Source organism: Mus musculus, chromosome 2 (genome assembly GCF_000001635.26).
Source record: "Mus musculus strain C57BL/6J chromosome 2, GRCm38.p6 C57BL/6J".
In the NCBI taxonomy this organism is placed as follows: domain Eukaryota; kingdom Metazoa; phylum Chordata; class Mammalia; order Rodentia; family Muridae; genus Mus; species Mus musculus.
The window spans coordinates 158,198,857-158,224,824 of record NC_000068.7 but is presented as its reverse complement, the minus strand read 5'-3'; the positions used below and the strand labels follow the sequence as shown (position 1 = coordinate 158,224,824).

Here is a 25,968-nt window from a genome sequence, read left to right as displayed (position 1 = left end):
TTTTTTTATAACTGGTGGAGTTCAATTTGTGCTGCCTATATATTCATGGTCGTGGGGTCACCCACTGGAGATTGGTTAATCTACTCAGGGCTACTCCCCATCAAAGAAAATGGACTCTACCTTCTACAGAAGGTCTCAGCTGTCAGTTGCTCCTTCTCAGCAGGGGAAGGAAGGTGTGGGTCTCTCCCCACTTCATGCTGGAGTGCGGACTGGCTTGATCTTGTGCAGCCCTTGTGCAGGTAACCATAGGCGCCGTGAACTCATGAGTGCCTGTTTCTGTCATGGCCAGGAGATACTGTCCCCAGCAGTTCTGGGGGACACTCCTTTAGAACTTGTTTAGGCTGGGATTTGAAAGCCAACTGAGCATCTCCAACCTCTAGGTCTTAAAACCTTTCTGCCTCATCTTCCATGATGGTCTGAGCGGTCGATCTGATGTGTCAGTATGGTATGGTATGGTACAGATGTTCATTTGTGGCTGAGCATGCCACAGACACTTGTTGCATCTTGACCAGTTGTGAGCTTCTGCCTTAACCATAGTCAATTGCAGAAAGAAAACTCTCTGAGGAGGTTTGGGCACTCCGGAGGCTCCTATTTATACATGTGTTTATTTATTGCCTGTGGCCAAAGTCACCTGGTGTGGCAGAGTCAGTGTCTCACCTTTTCTAGCTGTTTGTTTACTTTTCTGTTTGTGGTGGGAGATGGAGCCCAAGTCTGTGCACATCAGGCAAGTGCTTCCCCAGTCACATGTTAGCTTTCCCACAGAGTGCAGGGGATGCTCTAGGACCCTGCCCACATTAGCCCTTCCCATGAGGAAGAGGAGGAGGAGGAGGAAGAGGAGGAGGAGGAGGAGGAAGAGGAGGAGGAGGAAGCAGCCACGCCAAATGAGACTAGAATCTTGGCTCTTCGGAGTAAGTGGAAAGATCTGGACCTTTAAGACCATCCAACCCACATCTCAGAAGGCCCAGTTAAGAACATCTGGCGAGGCCATTTAAAAAAGGAGCCAGCCTTAAAAGTACACGATCACACTTCTATGTTTTCCCCATGGTTATAAAAGCTACACTCACTGGTTCCAGAATGTTTGGAAAATGTAGCAAGCTCAGAAGAAAATTAAAAGGCTGCCTCATGAGGCCCCTGCCTGTCACTACCCTCAGGGTTACGTTGCTTAATGCCCTCTTGGGTTCTGTGAACCTACTCACATTCTGTGGATTATACTGTATGGAAAAATTTCTTTAAAAACTTCATAATAAAAGCTTAGTTTTAGAGGTGGGGGGAAGTTGGCTAGGAATGAGCTCTGTGTGGGGGTGACCAGAACTCTTGTACACTGAGCTGGATACTGTTTGCAAGGATGGATACGTGGGTAAAAGTATATCTGACTACACCCCTCGCATTTGCAGATTTTGCTTGATAAAATGAACATTGAGGATGACAATAGAGCAGGCTCACTGCAAAGCTGCTAAGACAAATGTGTACAGCCCAGAGCAGTGGTGCACACCTGTGGTCCCAGCACTCAGGAGTAGGGAGTAGGGGTCAGCCTGGGCTACAGAGTGAGTTCAAGGTTAACCTTAGCTTCTAGTAAGAACCTATCAGAAAAGACTGAGGACTGGAGGTGTGGCTCCGTGGGGAAAGATGGGGGGGGGGAGTGGAAGGAGCTGTTGTGCTAGCTTATTGGTGCTTCTCGTGCACAGACCCTGGGTTCCAGCTCAGCACTTCAAAAAGAAAACTAGGGCTCCATCTCATAAATCAATCTCTGGCTGGGGTGCTGGGCTCTTTTTCTGGCCCAGGTTGCAAAGAGGGTCCTGTCTTCATCCTTTTCGGCATCCATTCATGCCTGGCTCCTGCAAGGAATAACAGACTCCTGGGCTGGGCTGCCCTCATTGGGAAGGAATGGAAATGCATCGATCAAGTTTCATAGCGATCATTTAGAGTCTGGCAGCAACACTTAGACTCCTGTGGTCCCAGGCTGGCCTGCCCAGTTCATTTGTCCTGGCAAGAGGCCAGCATTCCTCCCTCCAGCCTCTGGGGCCTGTTCACCATGTTCTTCCTGAATTCTTGGACAGTTCTGAGACCCAGGAGACCCTGACTGATAGATAGTGAGCCGCCAAGAGTGTAGCCTGTCTGCCTGTCACAGTTTCCCACTCTCCAGCCACCTCTAAAGGTAGCTAAAGCACGTGGCAGATGTAGGTAGCCTGTGTAAGCCAAGGTCAGCTCAGTGGGCAGACCTTGTTTTTCCTCTGTGGTTTCTTTAGGCCACTAGAATCCTGGGCAGACCATCCTGAAAGGAGTGGACCCCAGACAGAGCAGGCAGCCAGAGGCAGGGAAAGAAAGCCAGTTGTCTGCACTGCCATGGATCTGGGTTGGATTTGCACTGTCTTTCTTGTTCTCACTAAGACCCTGAGCAAGTTTGGCTCTGACCCTTTGCTTGCAAAATGAGATGCCCCAGACAGCCGGGCTGGAGATGAGGTCTAGAGGGGGCAGGTCCCTAATGGAGGTCACAAAAGGAGGTAGAAACCAGGTGTGCTAGTGTCCCAACATAGACAGGGTGGGACACACAGCATGAAGGGATGCAGGCCCATGGACTTACTGGCTTTATGTCCTTATGTCCTTGGATGACACTTGGGATCTCTTTCTCTTTCTGTCCCCAGGTTGGTGGGTGTCTTGGTCACTTTTATATTGCTGTAAAGACACCATGACAAAGGCAACTTATAGAAGAAAGAATTTTTCTGGGCACTCACAGTTCCAGAGAATTAGCGTCTATAACCATCATGGCAGGCAGCAAGGCACGAGACAGGCTTGGTGCTGTGGTAGGCAGTAGCTGAGAGGTGTTTTACCTACAAGGACAAGACAGAGAATGCCAAGTGGGAATGGCTTGAGCTGTTGAAACCTCAAGCCCCACCCCCAGTGACACACCCCTCCAATAGGCCACACCCCTCCAACAAGGCCACGCCCACCCAACAAGGTCATGCCTTCTAACTCTTCCCAAACAGTTCTATCAACTGGTGACCAAGTGTTCAAACATGTGAGCCTGTGGGACTGTTCTCACTCAGACCATAGCAGTAAAGAAGCAGGGATTGGCGGGTGGGTGGGGCTGGAGCAGTAGTGAGGCCTACAGGCCAGGCAAAACCCTTCCTGTTCTACCGGACTAAGGATCCCCCACCACCACCCCCCCTCACCCCCGCTCTGGGGAGTGACTTCCCCATTCCCACCACACAGCTCAGCAGCACGACAGCATGGTGACCCACCCTCCTTCAGAGTGCATCTGTAGGTGTTCATTTTCTCATTCACTTATTCTGCCAAAATGATGGGGGCGGGTGGCCTGCTGTGTGGACCCCAGATGGGAAGGACCGCAGCCTCTCTCTTTGGTGTTGGGATCTGGTTGAGAGTGAGCTGTGCTTTTTCACCTGCCTCAGAGTCACTCGGAGTCCCTCTGCCTCTCCAGTCCCTCTGCCTGTACTCACAGGCTGTGGAGATTTGGATTTGGGTATCTTTGGGTACTGTCCTGCCTGATCCCCTTGCCCTTTGGGGACCAGAAGTTAATGTGGGAACTTTTCTGATAAGGTACCAGAGAAGGGGGGACATCTGACCACACCGGGAGGAAGCAGGTGTAAAGTCTGAGTACCTTCCAGAACAGGCAAAGGCTGGCCTGAGTCTTGAAGTTAAATGAAGAGGGCGTTGCCAGGTGAGGTGAGAAAGAGGTAGGCAGGTGTTTGGGAGGAAGGGGCGACGCTGGCAGAGGAGGTGAGCTGGAGACTCCTCTTGTCACCGTGGAGGAACAGACAGAGGTGGCAGGGCTCAGGGAGGCTGGTGTCATGCACAGCAGTTAGACCTAAGCTGCTGGAGGCCGGGTGTATGAGAGTCAGTCCTGCTCTGGGGTCCTGGAGGAAGATGGCTGAAGTACAGAAGGCTGGTGAGGCAGAGAAAGTGATTGCATGAAATTGGTCATAAAACATGACAGGGGAAGAGTCATAGGTGGGTGAGCTGGAGAAGGAGAGGCCATTGAATGTGATATGGCTGAAGGCCGATGGGACAGTTGTCACGAAGGAAGCTGCAGAGGGCTTGCCACTATGGGGTCTGGCTGTGGGGCCATCGATGCGCAGAGGCAAGGAGGTACGGGATTGGAAAGTTCCTGAGGTAGGCTGGGGTGAAGTGAGGGTCTGAAGATCACAGGAGCGGTCACTGCTCCTGCCCATACTGTTACTGTAACTGTTCTTCCTCCCTGCTGTCCCCATCAGGACCCTTCTGCCCTTGACATGGCCATCCAGCATGCCCTGGCAGGACTCTACCCGCCTTTCGAAGCCACTGCTCCCACTGTCCTGGGTCAAGTGTTCCGGCTCCTGGACTCCGACTTCCGGGGAGATGGACTGAGCTTCCTCTTGGATTTTCTCATCCCTGCCAAGCGTCTGTGTGAGCAAGTGCGGGAAGCGGCTTGTGTAAGTTGGGGAGGGCCTGGGCTGTGGTAATGGGCTCCCTAAGGAGGCCTGAGGGCTGGAATTGAGGAGAGAAAGAGATGGGCAAGGTGTGTCTCCCCCACAAGAAATATGGTGGCTGTGGGGAGAGTTCCCAAGAACCACTGCTTATCGGAGGGAAAGGCCACCTGTCAGTAGAGAGAGAAGGCTAGTCGACTCGATCCTCTGACGCCTTACAGCCAATGGCACTTGCATTCTACCAACAAGGGGTAAATCCAGGTGTCTACTGACCTTGCCTGGTCTCGAGGGGCCTGCCTGGGTGCTGGCACCATGCGTGGTACCACCTGGCTCTGGCTCTGATGAGATGGCTTCCACAGAGGCCAGAGAATGTTCCAGAGCTTGCCCAAAGACACTGTCACTTTTAGCCCTGAAAAGCTCTTGAGATTTCAGGGTGGTGACTCTTGGGGCAAAGTGAGAAACCAAATGTTTTAGGCAGTAGTGGAAAACAACTTAGTCCCCAATCAGGCTTGAGCCGACCCAGTCAACCCACCGGAAGATACATTCTGCTGCTTCCTGCCTCTGCTTCTCTCTGTTGGCCAGAGGCTACAAGAGCTGTAAAGAGAGAAGTCCCAGGAAGGATCTTAATTGGCCAAGCTGTGGTCATGTGTCCATGACTGGACCAATCACAGTTGACCAGAGGAACAGGGTATTAAGATGGACCAAACCCTCTGAGTCATGTGTCTGTCTCTGTCTTTGTCTGTCTGTCTGTGTCTGTCTGTCTGTCTGTCTCTCTGTCTCTGTCTCTCTTGTCTCTGTCTCTTTGTCTCTATCTCTCTGTCTCTGTCTGTCTCTGTCTCTCTGTCTCTTTATCTGTCTGTCTCTTTGTCTGTCTCTCTCCCTCTCTTTCTCTCTCCTTCTGTCCCCCCTCTCTCGTTTTAAGACAATAGTAAGGTGATCACCAAAGAGTCAGACTTCTGATTCCCCTTGCCCTCGTCCCTCAGAGGTTTGCCGATGCCTCTTGAGCAATTGTTAGCTCCCCTGCCCACTGCCACCCCCAACAAGAGCCACGCTGCCAATCCTAGGAGTCACAGCATCTAGTAGGAATGCCCCCACCCCATGGCAACTGCACCCGAATGGGAATAGTAGAATGCAGTGTCTCCAGAAGCCTTTGCCAATGGCCTCTCCATGGCTCCCTGACCCTATTGCATGAAGATCCTCCTCCCACCCCACCCCCTTTTACCTCCTCTTGACCAGCCACACAACTGTCACTTTGTTCAGCTGACCAAACCACAAGGGCAGGCCTGGAGACATAGCGCTGTTGGTAGAAGGCTTGCCTGACATATGCAAAGCCCCGGGGCTGCATTCATCCACATTAGATGGCATGGTGATGCATGCCCATGATGCCAGCACTCCGCAGGCAGAAGCGGGAGCATCAGAAGTTCAAGGTCATCTTCAGCTACAGTGGAAGATCTAAGCCAGCCTGAGCTACACGAGAGACCCTGTCTTAAAAGGAAAAATAAGTCAAAACCATGCTTTCCCTGTCCCCTCCTTTCTCAGTGGCAAATTTACAGCCTTTCTGTGTCTTTATTTTTAATTTTGATTTGGCTGTCATGGACAAATCCATGTCACCTCAGAATAGACAGGAGCAAAAACAAGCACACAGTAGGTCGTTTGAAGTCAGGCTCTCTGCTTCAAACCAAGACGTAATTACTGAGACTATGGGGGATTCATGTTGCCTCTTTGAAGCGCCACACCTCCACCCCTGTAGGCAAGAGAGATTACAATGGCAGAATGCTAATCTAGCAATGGCCATCTTAAGGTGCTGGTCTGGCAAGGCAGAGGTAGGTCAAGTTTCCCGACTTCTCATTCAGTACTGTCTCTGTGTCATTTTAAATGCTCAGCTTGAAAACCAGACACCTGGGCTGGCAAGATGACTCAGTAGTCAAAGGCTCTCACCACCCAAGCCTGGTGACTCAAAGTCAATGCCTGGAACCCACACAAAGATGAAAGGAGAGAACCCAGGCCTCAGAGTTAGTCTGTGACCTCCCCATGGATGTTTGCTTTGATACACTTACACACACATGCACACAAGCAGGTATTTTCAGAAGGGAGTGAATTCATGTTCCCTTCTGCATCCGTACTCGATCTATCTCACACCAGCCCAGAAATACCAGTGTGTTTTATTCAACTCCGATTTGCAGATAGAGAGATCAAATCTCAGAGCAGCTCAGTCACAGATATAAACAACCCATTTAGACCTCAGATCCATGTCTTTCTGGCTTTGAGGGGAGGGAGGGTCTAGCTGGGTTGGGAAAAGTTTAGGGTAGATGGGAAGAGAGGGTCATGAAGCAAGCAGGGTTGCCATGGAAGGCACCTGCTGATTGGTACTTGGAGCACTGGCCTTCCCTCAGGCCCAGGAGGCTAGCAAGCATCTTCAAAGTCAACACCAAGGGTAGGAACAAGTGACCTCACACACTCTGAGAGCAAAGGCCTCTTTGGTGCCTCGTTCTGGGCATCTCTCTTGCCTTTGCCTGGTCCCTGGCTATTTGAGGTCCCATGTGGGAGAGGGAAGGAAGTTGACCAAAGCCAAGGTCCCCTGGAGCCAGTTTCTCTTATGCTTCCCCCCCCCCAACTCTCTCTGCAGGCCCTCTATACCCACTGCCTCTTCCTGCATGAGGGCTGGCCGTTGTGTCTGCGGGATGAAGTTGTGGTACACCTGGCACCACTCAATCCACTCCTGCTACGTCAGGGTGATTTCTACCTTCAAGTAGAGTCCTGGGAGGAGCAGTCTGTCCACATGACACTCAAGTGTCTCTCTTCAGACCTCCGTGAGGTGGACAAGAAGCCAATTCCTGAGTCCTCCTACTCTCTCATTTTCACCCCAGAATGGTTGGAGGCCATCAACAATGACTTTGAGGGACGTCCCTTACACAACTGTCTCGTGGCTTCAGAAAATGGGATCACACCTGTGCCTTGGACCAAGATTACCAGTCCAGAGTTTGTAGATGACAGACCCCCAATAGTGAAGGTCCCTTCCTCAGACGGGGACTCCTGTCCACTAGAAGACCTCCATCTGAGCAGACCCCAGGAGCCATACCAGGCTGGTGACTTGGGCGGCAAGGGATCTGTGGCCCAGATCTGGGATAAGGGTAAAGGGAAGTTGTCTGGGGACAAGTATCCAGGGCTCATCAAGGTGGAGCCAGCAAGGTCAGGTCAGCTCGCCTTTAGGACAGACAGTGAGGCCAGCCAGAGCCTGGAGGGGGACTATGTGGCTCTCCTGGGCTTTCCCCAAGAGTATAGAGGGGCATCCCCAGACAGTGAGGTAGTGACATTAAGTGTAGATATTCAAAAATCACAGGAGACAAGACCCAGAACTAAGGGGGCACCTCTGCTTGGAAAGACCCTTCCTCTCTCGGGGCCTGCTGGGGCACCTCCCTTGGGAAGATGGGCATGTGAAAGGCCAGCAGGCTCAGGGGAGAAGCCCTGTAGCGGAGGCTCAAGGAGAAAGGCCAGGCATAAAGCATCTGGCCACACTGCAGTGCGACAGCCACAGCAGCCCCATACTAGTGTCCCGGAGAAGCTGCCGGACTGTACCTCTGGCCTGGTGGAAGACACTGAGGAAGAACCAGCAGCCTCTGAGATGCAAAAGCCTGTGGGAATGCCAGAAGCCATGGTTCGGCTCAGGCCTGGGCCAAGACAAGCATTCTCTCCCCTCCTGTCTTCAGCTGGCCCTGGATCCCCAGCGGCTGAGACAAAGACAGAGGAGACCACACTAGGACATGGGAGAGCTTCCAAGCCTGAGGACTGCCTCAATAAGAACGCCTCCTTCCATGGGTCCCCCGCTCCTGGGCTCCAGTTCTCCTTCTTGAAAGAACAGAGGGTACCCCATGTGACCCCCGAGAAGGCCCTACTCCAGCATGCCAGGCCTCGGAAGGCCCTGTGCCCCCTCTACTCTCTGCAGCCTTGTGAAGCCAAGGCCCCAGGCAAAGGTAAGAGCCCACATTCAGCAGGACAAAGGCAGACTTATATCTTGGTGCAGAAGACTCGGGCTGTGAGGATCAGGGCCACACTGCTGTCCCACTCTCAGGGGGCTAAAGACATCTCACTACTGTCCAGCTGAGCAATACTACTGGGGTTTTTTGGGTTCACATTCCAGCTTTGGGGCATGCTGTGTGACCTTGGCCAGACGTTTAGCCTCTCTGAATTTAGGCCTCTTTCTCTGCTGGGGACTTATATCTCAGAGATGCTCTGATGGTTCAAAGATGCGCCTGAAGGAAATAACTTAGCATCACTGGCAGAGAGCAGATCACACTATAAGTTGTGTTGTCACTTGGGTGGGAGAGGAAACGCTGTCCCTTGAAAAGTCTGTCTCCTGGATAACATCTCCTGCTTTGTCATTCTTCTTCCCCAGATGGAACAACTCTCCCCACAACATCTGGCTCAGGCCCACTGTCTGGGGAGCCGCCTGGCTTCCGGAGAGATTCTGCAGGTCCTCCAGGGGGAGGACTTCGCCTGGAGGAGTGTTCTAGGACTAAGCCCAGGATTGAGACCCTGGGAGTCAAGCTTCTCCAGTCCGGGATAGCCTGCCTGCCAGGTCCCAGGGTGCAGAGGGGAGTCAGGGGTGCAGAGCATTTCCAGACACTGGCAGTGGGGGCAGGGGAGTGAGAGGGGGGAGGCTCAGGAGGCTGCTAAATTCCCAGCCAAAGGCTAGGCTTAGAGGAAAGCAGTTTCTAGGTATCTATTCACTGGTCTGTTCAGTTGTCCATCCACCCAACCATCTGTCCATCCATCTGTCAAGGCTTCAGGGAGGCAGCCAAGGCGAAGCCTGAGACAAACATTCTTGGAAAGGCTCCCACGAGAAAGGGACAGAGTGAAGCAAGGCAGGCAGAGGAAGGGATGGAGAAGACTGTGGCCAGGCTCTGGGGAGGCTCCGAGGGATGGATTATACCACCTAGCTGGCTAAGGCATGAGGGTCTGTATTGAACGTCTGGGTCTGTTAGATATTAACTGCAGGCTGATCCTGGGTGTGTCAGACATTAACTTCAGGCTGAGCCTGAGTCTGTCAGTCATTAACTGCAGGCTGATCCTGGAATGGGATGCAGGCTGAGCCAATAAGTTAGCACAGCTAAGGGTAAGTCTTCAGGGAAGGAGGCATCTATGAGGCTCTGAGTCCCTCCAGCTTCCATGCTGCAGGTAGCTATTCTATGTCTATTTCCTGAACCCTAAACTCAGTGCTGTTAGGAAACAAGTCTGATGTGATTCCCTGTACTCACAAAGCCTTTATTCTGGTGTTAGAGAAAATTCAACAGGCCATTGCAATCCAACATAACATAAATCTCCAGGAATTGAGGAGACACAGATAGTACTCCTGGTCCAGGCTTCCCATGGGAGAGGCCAGGAAGGCTTCTGGAAGAAGTTCAGTAGTGATGGGAGTTAGCCATGGAAATGTTGGGAGCAGTGTTTCTGAAACAGAAAACAGTCCTTGTTAGGGTCAGAAGCAGCAAGGGCCACCATGCCTTTGGGAACGAACTATCCTGCCGCCTCGCTACTCCTGGACGTCCATAGCTCCCAGGCCACCATCTACCCATAGGTCCCAGAGTGGCCATCTGCTGGTGTCCCTGTCATTTGTTGATGCTTTATTGAATTTTTCAGTGGCTGTAAGAGCCTCCTGCACTCCCACCCGCCGTTCCTATTTCTGTGACATTGGTCACTCAGCATGGCCATAGCAGAAAGGGTTTTCTAAGGTTGGACACAGTATTTCTGGTACCACCTACCAGGCAAGGGCAGTGTTTTGGTCAGTGAGAAGCTAATCGGGTGTACAGTGATGCTTCCCATGTCAGACACTGCCTATTGCCCTACTCCTGTCTGGGCAGCATTTGCTGGGTAGGCAGAGCCCACCAGGTACCAGTCACATGATTGTCGTGTCCTAGGACATCCAGCGTCTGACCCTTTGCTATTCAAACTTGTGCAGGGACTGACTCCACTTGTACCTCGTGGGAGCTAGGGAGAGCAGGCAGGCGGGGCTGCTGGGTCCATCTGCACTCTGCAGGCTCTTGGGTTTACAGGGTTAGAGCTGTGTTGCTCTGACCTCAATGCCCTGGCCGACACCTCAGGCCTCTGTGCTCCGATGCTGTCCGGAACCAAGCCCAGGAGGCAGTGGAGTTGTAGGGGCAGTTTACCACAGGATCCTGGGCCAGGAAGGCGAGGAACACAGAAATGGTGCCTTGGCTGGACTGGGGGACAGAGGACCTCAGGAGCTGGAGATAGGAGAATGAGGCACACTAGACAAGCAGAACAGGATGAAGGAAGGCCCTGCTGAGTCCTGAGAGGACAGTGAGACCTATACCCGCCATCCCTAGAACAGGAAACGGTCTGTCAAGAGTACACCGCTATAGTACAGAGCTACGAGCTGTGTAAGCCGGGGACAAAGATGGTGCCCAGTCAACACAGCTGCACCCACTGATCCTGGCTGAGTGTCGGACACTCACAGGAACTGGCTCACTTAATCCCCAAAGAAACCTCATCTCTCCAGAACGGAATCTGTCTCATCAGATAGATGAAACCAAAGCTCAGAGATGTCCAGACCAACCCAGGAACACACAGCAAATGAGGATATCAACTAGTGAGCTCTATGAGCCAGAGCTCGCTGCCTCAGCTTTGCTTCCTGGGGTGTGTGCATTATACAGAGGCAGCCCCTCGGAGCTCTGAGTGAGTGGTCCTCTGTGCTGAAGAAGAGGTCAGGGAGACTTTTCTCAGGAAGGGGCTTTGAGGCTGGGCCTTTGGAGGCTGAATAGGAATTTGGAGGTCACAGAAGGAAGAGAAGAAAGGACCTTCCAGGCAGAAACAATGTAGACAAGGGCCTGAAGAGTCACAGAGGAGGCTCCCATGGAAGGCTCCCCAGAATCGTCATTGCTCATGTGTCTTCTCTTCTTCAGGTGGTAGGGACAAGGTGGGGAGACCGCTGCTTCTGGTGTCAACCGCAGAGGATGCCTGGGAGGCACCATGGTGTACTACCTCAGAGGTCGCGGAGTTGCTGTCCTACTTATGCAGTGTCCCTAGGTAAGGGGACACTCTCATACCTTGACCATCTCCACCTCACCCTTCTGTCGGGTGTAATAGAGAGGTCCCATGTCCCTCCATCCACTGTACGATCAAAGAGCCAGCCATAGGCTAGGTGCGGGGATGGCAGATGGCCTTCCCCGGGCTGGTGTGAGACAGGGAACCTTCCACAGACACACAGCAGGAGCCCACAGTTCTGACCTGACGGTGCACTGGAGTCATAGATGAGCTGTTGAGCAGAACACTCAGCCTGTCCCCAGCACTGAGGGGTCCGCAGGCCTGAGAACCTGCATTTCTAGTAAGGTTCCTACTGACAGTGATGTGGCTGGGTTTTTCTCTGGAAGCTCTGTTATGGCACAGAAAAGCTGAGAGGTTGATTTCCCCTGGGAAGCCAGGGTGGAAAATGGCCGCCATCTCTGTGCAGAATTGGCCCTGGGGCAGACAGAACCCTGGAACGTCTCCCTCATCCACTTTGCTCTGTGGTTTGTAGCATTGACTTTCCTCCTTTGTGGTACACCCTGTCCCCCACAATTACCAGGGAGTCTGGATAGGGTCACAAGAAACTGGCATGAGCAGACTACATGATGCCAACTCCTCTTGCTGTATCCTGCTTGGCTGCTCTGTGTCTTGGTTTCACACACACACACATACACACACACACCTGCCCGAGGCTGGTCACAGCAAGCATGTATGCCACCCTTGCACCAGGCAGGAACTGGGTGTGTTACACTAGTGAGCCACTGGTACTCAGCCTTGTTGGTGAGGGGGACACAAAACAACGTGTCCAGGTGACCAGGTACCCATGGGGGCCACACGGGCTGTGCCTGTGAACTGGTGGTATAAGGTTTGAAGGCAGTTGGGGTGTCTTCCAAATCCCCTTGACCAGCAGACTGGCTCATACAGCCCACCTGACTCCCTCTGTACCCCCTACTCCTCTACTCCACCCCTCCCACTGCTGCTCAAAGTCTGAGGGCCCTGGATTAGGTAGGGTCAGGGAAGGACTGCTGTTTGACCTAGGCCTATAACTGGACCAGCCTGGGACTTGAGAAGCAGCCACTCTCCACCATGCTCACTCTGGTGACACCAGCAGGGGGCGTGGCAGGTGCAGGCAGCTAAGTTCAAATTCAGAACAACCTCTAGTTGTCTGCCTGAGGCCCAGAATTCCTCACTTCCCTGCAAGACTGCATGAGTTATAGTGATTATATACAAAGTAGGGGGTCTCCTTACGGCTCTGTCTCACTCCACTGGCTGCTTGTCCCCCACCTCCCAATATTCACCCCCCCCCATGCACCTTCAAAGAGCCCCTTAAAGGAGAAAATAGCCTGTTCTGAAGCCATTTAGTTAACTTGTCTCATCTCATTGGGAAAAGGTAGGTCACATGACCCCATCGAGCCCAGTCATTGGCCAGGGAAGTTGGGTTACTAGTGCAGCCTCTATAGGTCAGGAGCCACACATGGGGGCTGGTAAATTCTGAACAATCTGGAGTCCTGCCTACACAAAGAAACAGGGGTGTGTTGGGGGGGGGGTTGGTTCATTATATTTATTTTTTGCTTAGAACTCTGGGAATGGAACACACAACCTCTGAGCCACGTCCCTTCCACCAGGCTGTCCTTGCCCAGCAGGACCTGATTTCGGTTTTCTACCCTCAGGCTGGAAGATAAAGCCAAGGGGCTCCTGGTGGTGATTGATGCCAGGAAAGGGACCCAGAGGCCTGGTCTGGTCAGCGCCCTGCAGGGCATCCAGGTGAGTGCCAGGTAGAGTGCCTTAGTCTAGCTGGTCTTGGGAGTCCCCAGTGGGGACTAGTGGGCTTGTGGTTGGCATCACAAAACCCAGGAAGAGTCTTTCAGTGGCAGCCAAAAAGGCCCTCCAGCCAGGCTTCTAGGCAAAGGAAACAGGGCTGGTTCAAAATATCAATAAAGAGGTTAAAAGCGGCAGCCACGAGTCCTGGAAAGCAAGCTATGAATGGAATGGCTCCCTTCAGAAAATGCACTGTAGTAGACTGAAAGGGGCTCCGGGCTGCGGAGAGAGGTAGAACTTTAGAGAGAGATGGTGCAGACACAACTTAAAGAGAAAGGGGACTTCCCGTAAAAATCCAGAGAGGAGCTTTATTAGGAGTGAGGATGAGAGAGCGAGAGTGAGTGAGAGCGAGCGAGAGAGAGAGAGAGAGAGAGAGAGAGAGAGAGAGAGAGAGCGAGAGCGCCACCTTGAGAGGGAGGGGGTGGGCAGAGGAGTCTCTTCAGAGAAGTTCCCAGAGCAAATCCCTCTTGTAATCCCGGGAACAAGAGAAACATCAATGTTTTATAAGCTTAAGGAGCTGGTGGGAAGTTTTACATCCTGTGATTTAGCTCAGTATACTGTGTGAGACAGAGCAAGGAAGAGCCAGGCACCGCAAATGAAAATCAAGCCACAGACTGTGTCTTAACTCTGTCCCACAGAGAGCTGCAGGAACGTCTGGCCTGGTCTCTTCTGGCTATGGGGTCGGACCTCTCAGGACTGCCTACTGCCTTACAGGGGCAGGCCCACATTCTGACAGCCAAGAGTCGAATCTAGCTGTGGGTAGGGCCCCATCTGAAGGCTCAGAGAGTTCCACCAACCCTGTTTTCTGTGCAGTTCCTCCTAGAAAGGTGACATTTTCTCAAGGCTCCACTTCCACTAGGGAGCAGCATGGCTCCCAGTAGCTTGCAAGACACAGTCTTTGATTTGATTCCAGCCGGACACAGTGAGAGAAGTCCCCGCAAAAGTTTCTCAGTGTATCCTTAGACCTGATGGGCTCAGGAGTCCACATGGACTAAGCCCCATGTTCTGGGGTAGTACAGGGCTCTGATTGGTCTAGCCTTAGGTAGCATAAACCCTCTGCCAGGGCAGAATCTTGACTAGCCAGTATGGACAACTGGACAGACGAAGGTATGATATACCTGGCCATCTGACTTCTTGTCAGAATTGGGGAAACTGAGGCCTCAAGGAAGTCTTGCAGAACAGCTTAGATTTGCTTTCTCTTAAGGCTAGAGGCTCACTCCAAACACGCCACACAAGCCCCCACCTGGGGACCACCCCAAGCCTCTGCATGTCCCTTGGGGAGATGGAGGAGGCAACAAGAGGGAGGGGAAAACAGCATTCCTGAAGAGGCTCTCTCTTCACAGGCTCTGGCTCCGGCCTCCGTCAGTAAAGTGCTCCTCCTCGGAGAGAAGGCGTCCATTCCCCAGCTATCTGTGCTACCTGCCCAGGTGAGAGGAGCCCTGAGCAGCCGCGGCAGGGGCCGGGCTTGAGTGGAGCCAGGCAAAGGGAGGAAGAACTGCATGGTCCTGCTCCACTTTGAAAGCATCTTCCCTAGCCTAAAAATTGCCAGGGATGCCCCCCTCCCCCTCCGCAGGAGCCATTGTCACGTGACCTCTCTGGAATCCCAGCTGTTCCTGGTGGTCACTCCCACAGGACTAAGATGCCCACAGGGCAGAGATCAACTTGCAAGCAAGACTCCATCTAGGCAGTCCCTCTCCTTTGTAGATAGGTTAGGGATAAGACCACTGCAACAGTTCCCTGACGCAGAACTGGAGTCCCCGATGCTCTGGGACCCCCCTCCCCGCATCCCCCCCTCATTGATTCAGACGTGACAGACTTAAGGGCTGTGAGAGAGCACCCTGCCCCACAAGGGCAGTGGGAACCGACTCTGCCTGCTGCAGGAAGTGATTCTGGAGGCCTCCTTCCTCCGGGTTAGAAAACAGGCATGGGGCCCATCAAGATGGCTTTACTGGTAAAGGCTCTTGCGGCCAAGCTTGACCACCTGAGTTCAACACATGGGACCTATGGTGAAAGGAGGGAACCACCTCCTGAAAGTTGTCCTCTGACCTTCGCATGTGCTCAGTAGCAATTGTGTGCACACGCAATAAAATAGCATGGATTAAAACAGAAAAGAGACACGGAGAGAGTTTGTTTGGCATTGCCTCTCAAATTTGAACCTGCCTCCAGCATCCAGATTGGTTGCCTTGAAAATAACTCTTAAGGCCAGACATGGTGTCGCACGCCTTTAATCTCAGCACTTGGAAGGCAGAGGCAGGCGGGTTTGAGGCCAGCCTGGTCTACAGAGTAAGTTCCAGGACAGCCAGGGCTACACAGAGAAACCCTGTCTCAAAAAAAAAAAAAAAACTCTTAAATCCAAGGGCCAGCCTGTCCTGGGCTAGCAGGTGGGTGCTGTGGTAGGATCTGAGTGGGCACAACCCTTGGGATCTTATCCAGGTGTAGGCTCTGATTCAGGGGTTCCTGTGGGGGCTGGGATCCTGCAATTCTTTGCTCAGAGGGGATGATGGGGCTGCTGACTGTGAATGGTCCCTGGAACATCTGGGATAGCAGATGAGTCCATCCCTGCACCCAAAGCCTCCGTATTGGGAGCTGTTCCAGCTCAAACCTGAAACCTTGCTGCCTGGCAAATGCCTTCTCTGTGTCTCAGGGGACACTGTTAGGATTTGGTAACCATCAGCCCCTAGGAGGGAACAACACTGTTATGGGTCATTTGAGAGCAGTGTGAGAACTACGTACATTTCATCCCTGAGACAGCAGCACTGAGAAAGAGTTCTAGATCAATGAGCGCTGCAGTTGATTGATGATGTCTGCCTTGAGCAGCGCCTTGGGAGTAGCAGTATGTGTGACTTGTCTGTGCCATTCCAGAAACAGGGTCTGGGTCAAAGGATTTATCAAAGCTTCCAGAGAAGACTCACTGCTCAGAACACCATTCTGGACCTACTCAGAGGGAGATGTGGAGCCTGCACAGAGATCTAAGCAAGACCTCCTACATCTCTGGGGAGAGTCCTCTGTTCCTTCTGAGTCTCCTTTTCTCTGCAGGTGGAGGTACTGACGTCGCTGAAGGCCCTCAGAAACCACGTGGACCCTAGCCAGCTGCCGGAGGCTCTGGAGGGCCCCTTTCCCTACCACCACAGCGAGTGGGTGCAGTTCTTCCAGGTGTCTACCCTCAGAGTCTTCAATTTCCAACCTTTCTCCTCTCCCTTTCCCCGCCCTGCCCCATGGGTCCCTCAACCCTGTCAAAAACAGGGTTCAAGGACAGATAGTCATTCAACAAACATTTACAATGAAGGTTCGGTGTAGCCCCAGTAAGGCATTAGGCTCTTGAGGCCAGCTTGCTAGGATCCAGTCCAGCTCTGCTCTGTGAGTTTCCCCACCTTCTCTGGGCCGTGCCTTCCTCGTTAGCAAAGTGAGGAATGGGGAGGGTAATGAGGTCGCCTTTCCATGGGATTTTTTTATGAGTGCTGAATTAATGTGAGTGACGAGCTTGGAAGGGTATCTGGCACACGTGGAAGGTTTCAGCTGTTGTCAGCTGAAAGCGGATTGATGAGCGCAGACGCTGTGGGTTAGTATGCACTGCCGCCTACAGGGCAGGGAAGGAAACTGCTCCTGGCTCCTTGCCCTGCACCCACAGGTTTGGTGCCCAGTTTAACTCCGGAGGCCACCAGAGCGAGGCAGCAGCCATGGAATACTCTATCTTGAAGGCCCACGCAGGGCCCCTCCACCCACTGGACCTCTCAGCCAGGGTCTGCGGTTCCCTTCTGCACTGTGGTATGGCCAACAGCCTCCTGCCTCTCCCAAGTTATAACTGCTTCCAGCCAGGGTTGGGGGCAAAGTCACCCGTCCTCGGAGAACCCCTGTCTCCTCAGGCAGTCTGACAGGTGGCTGATGATCTGTTCTTCTTGTAGGCGATCTTGTTTGAATTGTTTGGTTTGCTTTTTCTTGTCAGTGGCCCTGGGATGTGAACAAGAGGCCCCAAGTGAGCGGGGGGAGTGGTGTGCTCTGAGCTTCCAGGCCCAGCCCTGTTTGTCTGAGGCAGGGTCTAGATACATAACTCAGACCATGTGGCCATATATTCTTGACTTTGTGGTCCAATTTGCCTTAAACTCAAGAGCCTCCTCCCTCCTGAGTCCCAAGTATTGGGGTAACAGGCCTGTATCCTCATGTCCTGCTGAGTGCAGTGTAACTGTGGATAATCAGGATGAGAGTATTTAGCTGTCCATCCCTGCACCTGAGACAGAGTTTAATGTCATCCTTGGCTACATGAGACCCTGTTGCAAGAAACTAAACAAACTCAGAGAAAGCAACCAGTGAGCTGGCCCAGCGGGTAAAAGCCCTTGTCATGTAAGCCTGGTGACCCGAGTTCCATCCGTGGTACCCATGCAAAGGCGGAAGGAGAGAACCAGCTCCATGACACATCACCTGAATCACACACGCACACACACACACGCCCCACATACACCACATACACACACACCACATACACCACATACACACACACCACATACACACCACATACACCACATACACACACTACATACACCACATACACACACACCACAATCTCTCTCACACACACACACATACACACACATGCATGCACACACACACACACATATACCACACACACCATACTCTCTCTCACACACACACATACGCACACACATGCATGCACACACACACACACCACACTCTCTCTCACACACACACATACGCACACACATGCATGCAAACACACACACACCACACATACACACACACACACACACACACACGAGAGAGAGAGAGAAAGACAGAGACAGAGAGAGGAAGAATGGTGTGCATACCCCTCTCCCAATAAAAACTAAAGAAAGAAAGAAACAAAATATGGAGGTAGGGGAGGGAGGCATTGATGCCTGGGACCCTCTGCAGGCTTCTACTGGCATCAGGTACCTGAGTCATTGCCAGCCAATTTGTAGTCCCCAGGAAATGTGCAAGGTTCTACAGGACACTTAGCACAGGGTTTTGGGCATCCTGGCCTCGGTGTCCTGGAATCACCCGCCTGAACAGGGAGAGGGGAGCAGCGTCTACTCGTTTTTTCAGTGGCATGTCCTGCTCCCGGGCTCCAGGTTCCCTCTCCAGAGGCCTCCCATTAACCCCATGACCTTTGAACTTCAACTTTCAGGCTGTCCCTTTAAGGGGAATCTCACTGGGTGATCCAGAGTGTAAAACTGATGGTGATCATGATTCTGGCAAGCTCTGGGCTCTGTACTCAATTCTGTCACAAATTAGTCCATCAACCCTTCATCCTGCTGTAAAATATGTACTGTATTTCTCACCTCCCAGAAGTACAGGGAAGCCCAGAGAGGTTGCATGCGATCTCACAGCTAGCCAATGGCTCAACTGGGCCAAGGTGTTTCTCTAGCCCACCCTCACACCTCCATCCTACCCCTTCTGCAAGGACCCCCAGGGTCTGTGAACAGCTCAGGCCTTCCCTCTTTCTCCTCTGGCTCCTGTTCCCCCACTGCAGACCACAGTGACTTGCAGTAGTGGCACTGTGGCTTGGAGACTTGGTAGATGTTCTCAGACTGCCCCAGAGCATTGGCACATCTATGGGGCGAGGGGTAGGGTAGAGGTGAGAGGAAGACTGGGGCATGGTGGAGAGGCACTTTCACCAGCTCTCCTGATGGTTCTGATGTAGTGTAAGCCTGGTCCCTTCCGGAGTCCCCTAGGGAAAGGCCTCTCCTCTCGGTTCCCTCAGGCTGAGCTCCGCTCTGGTTCCTGTCCCTGCAGAAACTGGACCCATTCCTCACTGACCTTCGCCAGGCCTCCTCCCTGCTGCAGGCTTCCATCCAAGAGTTTGAGAAGGGTGAACCCCCTGGTGGGGTGCAGGTAAACCTGGAATGCAGGGTGAGGAAGCTACCAGCATACCTCAGGCTTTTAAGTACCAAGAGCGCATGAGGGGAAAGGGACACTTGGCGAGGGGCACTCTGCTTTTCACTCATTAGTTTTTAGCCAATAGTTCTTGGGCATCCACCATGCACCCTGCTCTGGGGACCCAGCCTGAGGAACTGGCTTGCCTGTCTGTGCCCTGGTGAGGGTCAGGGTGCAGTGGCAGAGTGGCCGTTTAAAACGTAGTTATGAGGGATTGGGGATATAGATCAGTGGTGAGAATAATTGCCTAGTATACATGAGACCCTATGCTGAAAAAGGAAAGAATGGGGTGGGGGAGGGAAGGAAGACAGTACCAGCTGTGCCAGATGCTGTAAACGTAAGATTGAGTGAGAAGAGCGAGGCGGGTGAGTGGCCTCCAGGCAGAGAGCAAGCATGTGCAACAACCCTGAGGCAGAGTAGCTGCATGTCTGTGGAGCAGAGTTAGGGGGAGGCTAAGAACCACATCTCTGAGAGATGGGCCCAGGAGCTGGGCTGCGGAGCCCAGGGGAGTTTGAAGAAGGGGATCATGGGGTATACCCTTTGTTTTTTTGTTTGTTTTGTTTGTTTGTTTGTTTGTTTGTTTAAAACAAACGTTTTGGCTACAGGGAAAACCAGAGAGCATCAGAGAGCTCAACCAAGAGTCTGGGATGGGTGTTCCAGAGAGAAGAGGGAGCTAGGACCAGTGAGGTTACCATGGTGATAGGAGGGCCGTAGCTTCAGATGTGTTAGAGATTGAAGGACAGATGGAGATGCTTGGACTCAGCTGGGAAAGTCAGGCTCTCTCCCTGTGGGGATCCCTGGAAGGTGGTGAGAGGAGATTGCGCCTCAGGACACCTCCCTCTGTTGGCAGGAGGCTACCAGGTGCCTGAGCAAGTCCAAGGAGCTGATGGAGACGGTGCTGAGGGACCCGGGCCTGCTGGCTCTCCAGAGGGAAGGTGGAACTACTCTGGCCAGCTTGCAGCAAGAGGCCAGCGGGCTAAATGCTAACCCCGATGTCAGGTATAGACACCCGGTCTCCCCTCCTTCATTCCCAGTTACAGTTCAGGAGTGGGGCCGCCCTGTGAAGAGAATGCGTAGGGTGAGGCTAGGGAAGCCACCTTCTTACCCTCTGAACCTTGGGGATAACCTCACCAGCCCCTCCTTCATCTTTAGCCAGAGACAGGCATTGAAGGACTTCCGCTCTTGTCTCCCCCCTCCACACACGGATCTCTCCCTTTTCCATCTCCTGCCCCTCACAATGCCTTGTTGTTATCCACCATGTCACTGCCTCACCTGCTTCACCCAGCCCATCTTGACTACCTGAGGTCCCTCCAGACCTTTGACCTGGAGTTCCACCAGGGGGCGCTGTGGGCCCATGCTCACCGCAGCACTTTGCTGTTCTGTGCTCATCCCTGCAGCCCTTGTGGCTCCCCATTCCTTCAGGAGTTTTGGACTTTTTTTCTGATGAATGTCGGATCCGTGACTGGGGTCCCTTGAAAAGGCACCTTTCCTTCCATCATCTTTGTTTGAAAACCGGCTCCCAGGAAGGGATGGGAGACTCCAGGTTTCTCCCTTCACCAAGCACCTCCATGGGAGAAGTCCCCTGGCTTTAGATCCTCTGGCTTTGGCCAATTTAAAAATGCCTAGCAGGGCAGGTGGACCCCAGGTTCAATGCCATTCTTGGCTACATAGGAATTTGAAACCAGCCTTTGACCCTGAGTCTCTATCCGAGACAAAAGACCATCACTGGTTACAGTTGCTACCCTCTCTGCACCTGTTCCCTGCAGAATGGAGGTCAGGAAGATAGCATGTTGCAAATGGGTGAATGCCACCCAGCCTCCTGGGCCTGACACTCCACTGAATGTTTCTCATGACATAGGGAAGGTCCAAGGTCCCCTGGCTGGCCAGAACCCCGGAAGCAGTACTAGAAAGTTTCACGGTCAGGGCCTGATGCCGGCCTGGAGTGGAATGTGAGCTCTGAGCTTCTGGAAGCCCCTGCTCAGATCACTCGCTGCTCACAGCCACTCCAGGAAGTGAGTTCTGTTACTATCCCCACTTTTTTTTGGGGGGGGGGTTCGAGACAGGGTTTCTCTGTATAGCTCTGACTGTCCTGGAACTCACTCTGTAGACCAGGCTGGCCTCGAACTCAGAAATCCACCTGTGGAGCCAGAGACCCCCGAAGTGGTGATGTTGCACAAGGACCCACGCTAGCAGTTAGCAGAGTTGGGGTTCAGACTCGGATCTACCCAGCTGGCTTAATACTCCACCAAAAAGGAGAAGAATCATTTCAGTTCCTGTGGCACCCTCAGGTTTGCCACTGAGGCCCAGAGAAGGCTAGGGACCTGCTCTAGGTCACACAGTAAGTCAGTGGCTGGCAGCCCAGCTGTGGCCACAGATTAGGAGGGCAGGCACTTGCCTGATGAGAGCACAGAGAAGAACATCTTTTTCACCCTCTTGCCCCGTCCCAGGAGCCATCTGACCGAGGCTGCTGCCCTGTACAACCTTGTGGATGGTCAGCTTCATGACTTGGTCACTGCGTCCAATCAACTCCTCCGAAGGCTGGAGCTCCGCGTCCGCCTGGGCCACCTGGAGACTGCCATCCACCAGGTGAAGGGGAGGCTACAGGGGACATGGCATTTTTACAGGGCTCACTATGTTCTGCAGTTAACATATCAAGCTGGCAGGCCTTGGTGTTTGGGGCAAGGCAGAAAACATGCATTCAAACAGTGATTAAGATACAGTCACAGGGGCTGCATTTATTGAGCACTGGCTGTGTGTGTGCCCCAGACTAGTGTACTTGTGAATATCCTTGTCTTCCAGCATGGTCTCTTATCAGTGACAAAGGAGCTTTGGGGATTCCCCACCACACATGGGGAATCCAGGGCTGGCATATGCTGCCCACTGTGGTTGCACATCTGAAGTCTGAGCCTGGAGCTGTTGGTAACCCTTCACTTGGGGGTTACCTAAAATCCACACAGCTCTCTCTGCCTTGGGCCAGGTCCTCCTGGCTGGGCAGCCCCAGGTCACCTGACTGCTCAAGCCTCTGCACTCTCATTTCTAGCCTTGAATTTTGTAAGTTTGTAGGAGCTTGTCAGTGCCCCCAGAGCAAGAATACCTCATTTTCTTTTCCTGTCACTATGAGGAAATACTCTGGCAAAAGCAACCAGGGGGAGTTTATTCTGGCTCACAGTTCAAGGGTGCTTCATGGTGGGGAAGACAAGGACCTTGAAACGGCTGGTCATATCACATCCATAATTGGGAATATACACCCAGGAGCCCAGCCAGGAATGGCGCCACCCACAGTGGGCGTGTCTCCCATTGCAATCACCAAAATCAAGATAAGCGCGAGGGGCTAGTCTCCTAGCTGATTCTATACTCTGTCATGTTCACACACACATCATAACCATCACAGGGTCAGAGGACCTTTTTATCATCTGTCCCTCAGTGACTGTTCATGCCTATCCATTACCACCCATAAACTGAAGCCAGGGGCGTCAGTGAGTTCTTGGGAGACTCTCTGCCACTGGCAGGGGTTTCTCCAGACCCAGTTACATACCCCTAAGACAGAGAACTCATCCCCAGAGACCAACCTTTTATGATCAGGTGACTGTAAGTGGTCAGACTGACTCAAGTTTTACCTTCTTATTGACCTCACACCATCTTGGCTTCCTTCCACAACCATACAGACAGAGGGTCTCCCAGGGACAGGGCACTCAGAACCATAGCCCCTCTGCGTTGAGCTGAGCCAGGTCATTACTGGGATTTCCATCCGGGCCCATGACTGGCTGAGGACAAGAAGACTATGGCCCCTCAAGAGGTCAAGGGTCAGGGAGAAGGCTCAGTCAGTGAAGTGCTTTACCACAGGTACATGGACCTGAGTTTGATCCACAGAAGCTACATAAAACACTGGGTGTACGGCTGTGTGTTCGTAACCTCAGTACCGAGGCAGCAGAGGCCGAGACCCTCGGGGTTCACCGGCCAGCCAGGCCTAGCCTAATTGGTGAACCCCAGAGCCCAGTGAGGGACCCTGTATCAGAAATAAATAAATGAATGCATGAATGAATGAATGAATGAATGAATGAATGAATAAATAAATAAATAAATAAATAAATGGTGGGCAGCTCCTAAGGGAGCAACCTAGGTTGACATCTAACCTCCATATACAAGTGTACCCACATATGCATACCCACACACGCACACATACACACATACACATCCACACACACATCCACACATATACACACATATGACACACACACATATACACATACATACACACATACATACACATACATATATATACACACACATACACATATACATATGCACACATACACACACATGCACACACATATACACACATACACACATACATAAACACACACACACATGCACACACATATACACACATACATAAACATACACACATATATACACACATATACACATACACATATACACATACACACACATACACACACACACACACATACATACACACACACACATACATGTATCTACACACAATAAAGTAAGCAGGTAGCCTGATGCAGCTCCTTACCCCACATCACACTTTAACCATTGTCTTCTGCCCAGGTCAGTGACTGGATGGCGGGAGAAGGCAGCCAGAGTCTGCAGGCTCTCGCTCCTGTGCATGTATGTGCAGAGACAGTAGAGAAAGTCCACGCAGAGTTTGAGGATTTCTTCCTGCAGGTTGCGGTATGTTCTAAGACCCAAGTTGCCGAGAGGGCATTGGGGTGGGGTCAGCTAGGTCCTGGATGCAGGGATGGGAAAATGCAAGGGAGCTTCCAGGCACAGCAGGAAGCAGCCTGGACCACAGAGCCATCATCTTAGGTTCTGCCTCCTCCAGGAAGTCCTCCAAGACCTAGTACCAAGAAGTCAGAATCCCTGGTGGTTTCTCAAAATGCAGGTTCCGAGGCCCAAACCTAAACCTGCTGGGTCAGCATAGAAAGACGGGATGTCACATTTGTGATGACATAGGAGGCCTTGGGCTGTCACAGCTCTCAGAGAACTCCGGACACTGGAGGATGGAGCTAGCCTGGACACAGCAGAGAGGGCTGTTGGGGATCGAAGCCTCTGACCCAGGCATGAACGTCACAGAAACTTCCCAAAGACTGTGAAATTCCAGGGCAAAGGCTGGGATGTGTGTGTTGGGTGTGTGACAACTCCTGTGTTAACCTTTGGCTGTGGGCTCAGCTTTGTAGATAGGGAAACTGAGGCTCGTGGTCCATGGAGACTCCTGACTGCTGGGTGGATCCTCAGGTAGGAGTTGAACGTTCTTTTCCTTCTCAGGCCCAGTACCGCCAGGGCCTTGACCTGTCCAAGCAGGCGGCCCAGCTGGGAGCTGCAGAGGAAGGGGCAGGTGAGATGGGGCTCCCAGACCTGGCGGCCTTCGCCTCCACCCAGCAGGCCTTCCAAGCCAGGCTGACACACTTCTACATGGCCGCTGAGAGGCAGCGCACTGACCTGGAGACCCTGCTCCATCTCCACCGTTTCAGAAGGAAGGTAAGTGTGCCTCCTGGGCCATTGGCACAAAGCTCCACCCTCCCGCTGAGGTGGCACAGGGTCAGGGAGGTCTGGACACAACACTAGGCACCTTGTGAGAGCCATGCCCACAGTGGTGAGAGGGGAGAGGTGTGACATGGGACGTGCCTGGGTCTTTCTCCAAGAGAGGCAGAATGGCAGCAGGTACCCTTATCTAAGTAGGCATGGTGTAGGCAGAAGTGTTTAAGTTAGAAGGGGCACAGCAGCCTGAGTGTACACCTGTGGGTGAGTTCACACCTGTGGGTGAGTTCACACCTGTGAGTGAGTTCACACCTGTGGGTGAGTTCACACATGTGAGTGAGTTCATACCTGTGGGTGAGTTCATACCTATGGGTGACTCAGGGCCACCTGCATTGTGCCCAGTTTACAGGTGAGGAAACCAAGGCTCAGAAAAAGTCAGCTACTTAGGTAGGACTAAGCAGTGGCTGAGTAGGATTTGACTTCCAAGTTTCACCTCCTAAACCCACATAACCACCATCACCACCCCCATTTTTCTAATGGAAAAACTGAGGTCTATAAACAAAAAAGCAGGCTGGGAGGGCTGGGACCCAGCTGGACAGGAAGCCACATGGCTGCCTTATGCCCTCAGCTGCCCCTTGAACTTGCCAAGAGGGACAGAGCGTGGGAGGAGCTTGACCTCGCCCCAGCTGTTGGCTGGCTGGGCATGAAGGGACAGATTGGAACATAGGGAGGCTTCAGAGGACAGTAGGAGGGACCCAGACAACTCACGCATGCCTGGGGACCTGGAGGACAGGGCTTCTCTGTCTCCTAGGGTTAGGGACAAAGCAGGCAGATGTCAACAGTGGCAGTGAAGGGATACCCTCCCCCTCCCCCCACCATGGAGAGCATGGGAGAGCAAAGTCCAGAACCCAGAGACATGGGCCACCTGTGCCCATATAGGCAGAGAGACCACCACAGCTGCCCCCACTGCTCTGAGCCTCCGCTTCTGTTGATAATAAAAGCGTCTAGTGCTGATGTTGGGTTCCCGGTGCCAGCCTCTGTGCCAATTGTTGTCACACCAACCCTACGCTGAAGACAGAGAGGTTAGACGACTCACCCAAAACCACACAGCTGGCAGGTGGCAGGCCTGCAATTCAAACCCAGACCTTGGGCTTGAATGTATTCCCAGCCGGATGGTAGGAGAAGCAAATTTGAGCTGGAGAGAAAGAAGGCTCAGTGGTTGTGAGCACTGGCTGCTCTTCTAGAAGACTCAGGCTTGATTCCCAGCATCCACATAATGGCTCACAAAGGGCCATAA

At 52.7% G+C, this 25,968-nt stretch overlaps 1 protein-coding gene across 4 annotated transcripts in view; it reads left to right on the top strand.

The window, feature by feature from the left end:
* D630003M21Rik (RIKEN cDNA D630003M21 gene) overlaps positions 1 to 25,968 on the top strand; it is a 47,397-nt gene that overhangs the window by 5,105 nt on the left and 16,324 nt on the right. For 2 of the 4 annotated variants that reach the window (NM_001131021.2, NM_177657.5), the window contains exons 2-13: positions 4,230 to 4,427; positions 7,048 to 8,392; positions 8,815 to 8,997; positions 11,339 to 11,462; positions 13,112 to 13,205; positions 14,603 to 14,686; positions 16,296 to 16,412; positions 19,026 to 19,124; positions 20,017 to 20,165; positions 21,614 to 21,752; positions 23,742 to 23,864; positions 24,459 to 24,671. In NM_001131021.2, coding sequence (NP_001124493.1) covers positions 4,230 to 4,427; positions 7,048 to 8,392; positions 8,815 to 8,997; positions 11,339 to 11,462; positions 13,112 to 13,205; positions 14,603 to 14,686; positions 16,296 to 16,412; positions 19,026 to 19,124; positions 20,017 to 20,165; positions 21,614 to 21,752; positions 23,742 to 23,864; positions 24,459 to 24,671 — 2,868 coding nt within the window. Of the gene's footprint in view, positions 1 to 4,229; positions 4,428 to 7,047; positions 8,393 to 8,814; positions 8,998 to 11,338; positions 11,463 to 13,111; positions 13,206 to 14,602; positions 14,687 to 16,295; positions 16,413 to 16,887; positions 17,025 to 19,025; positions 19,125 to 20,016; positions 20,166 to 21,613; positions 21,753 to 23,741; positions 23,865 to 24,458; positions 24,672 to 25,968 lie in introns of those variants that run through there. The other 2 variants (XR_374459.4, XM_006499356.4) reach the window with 2 other exon arrangements.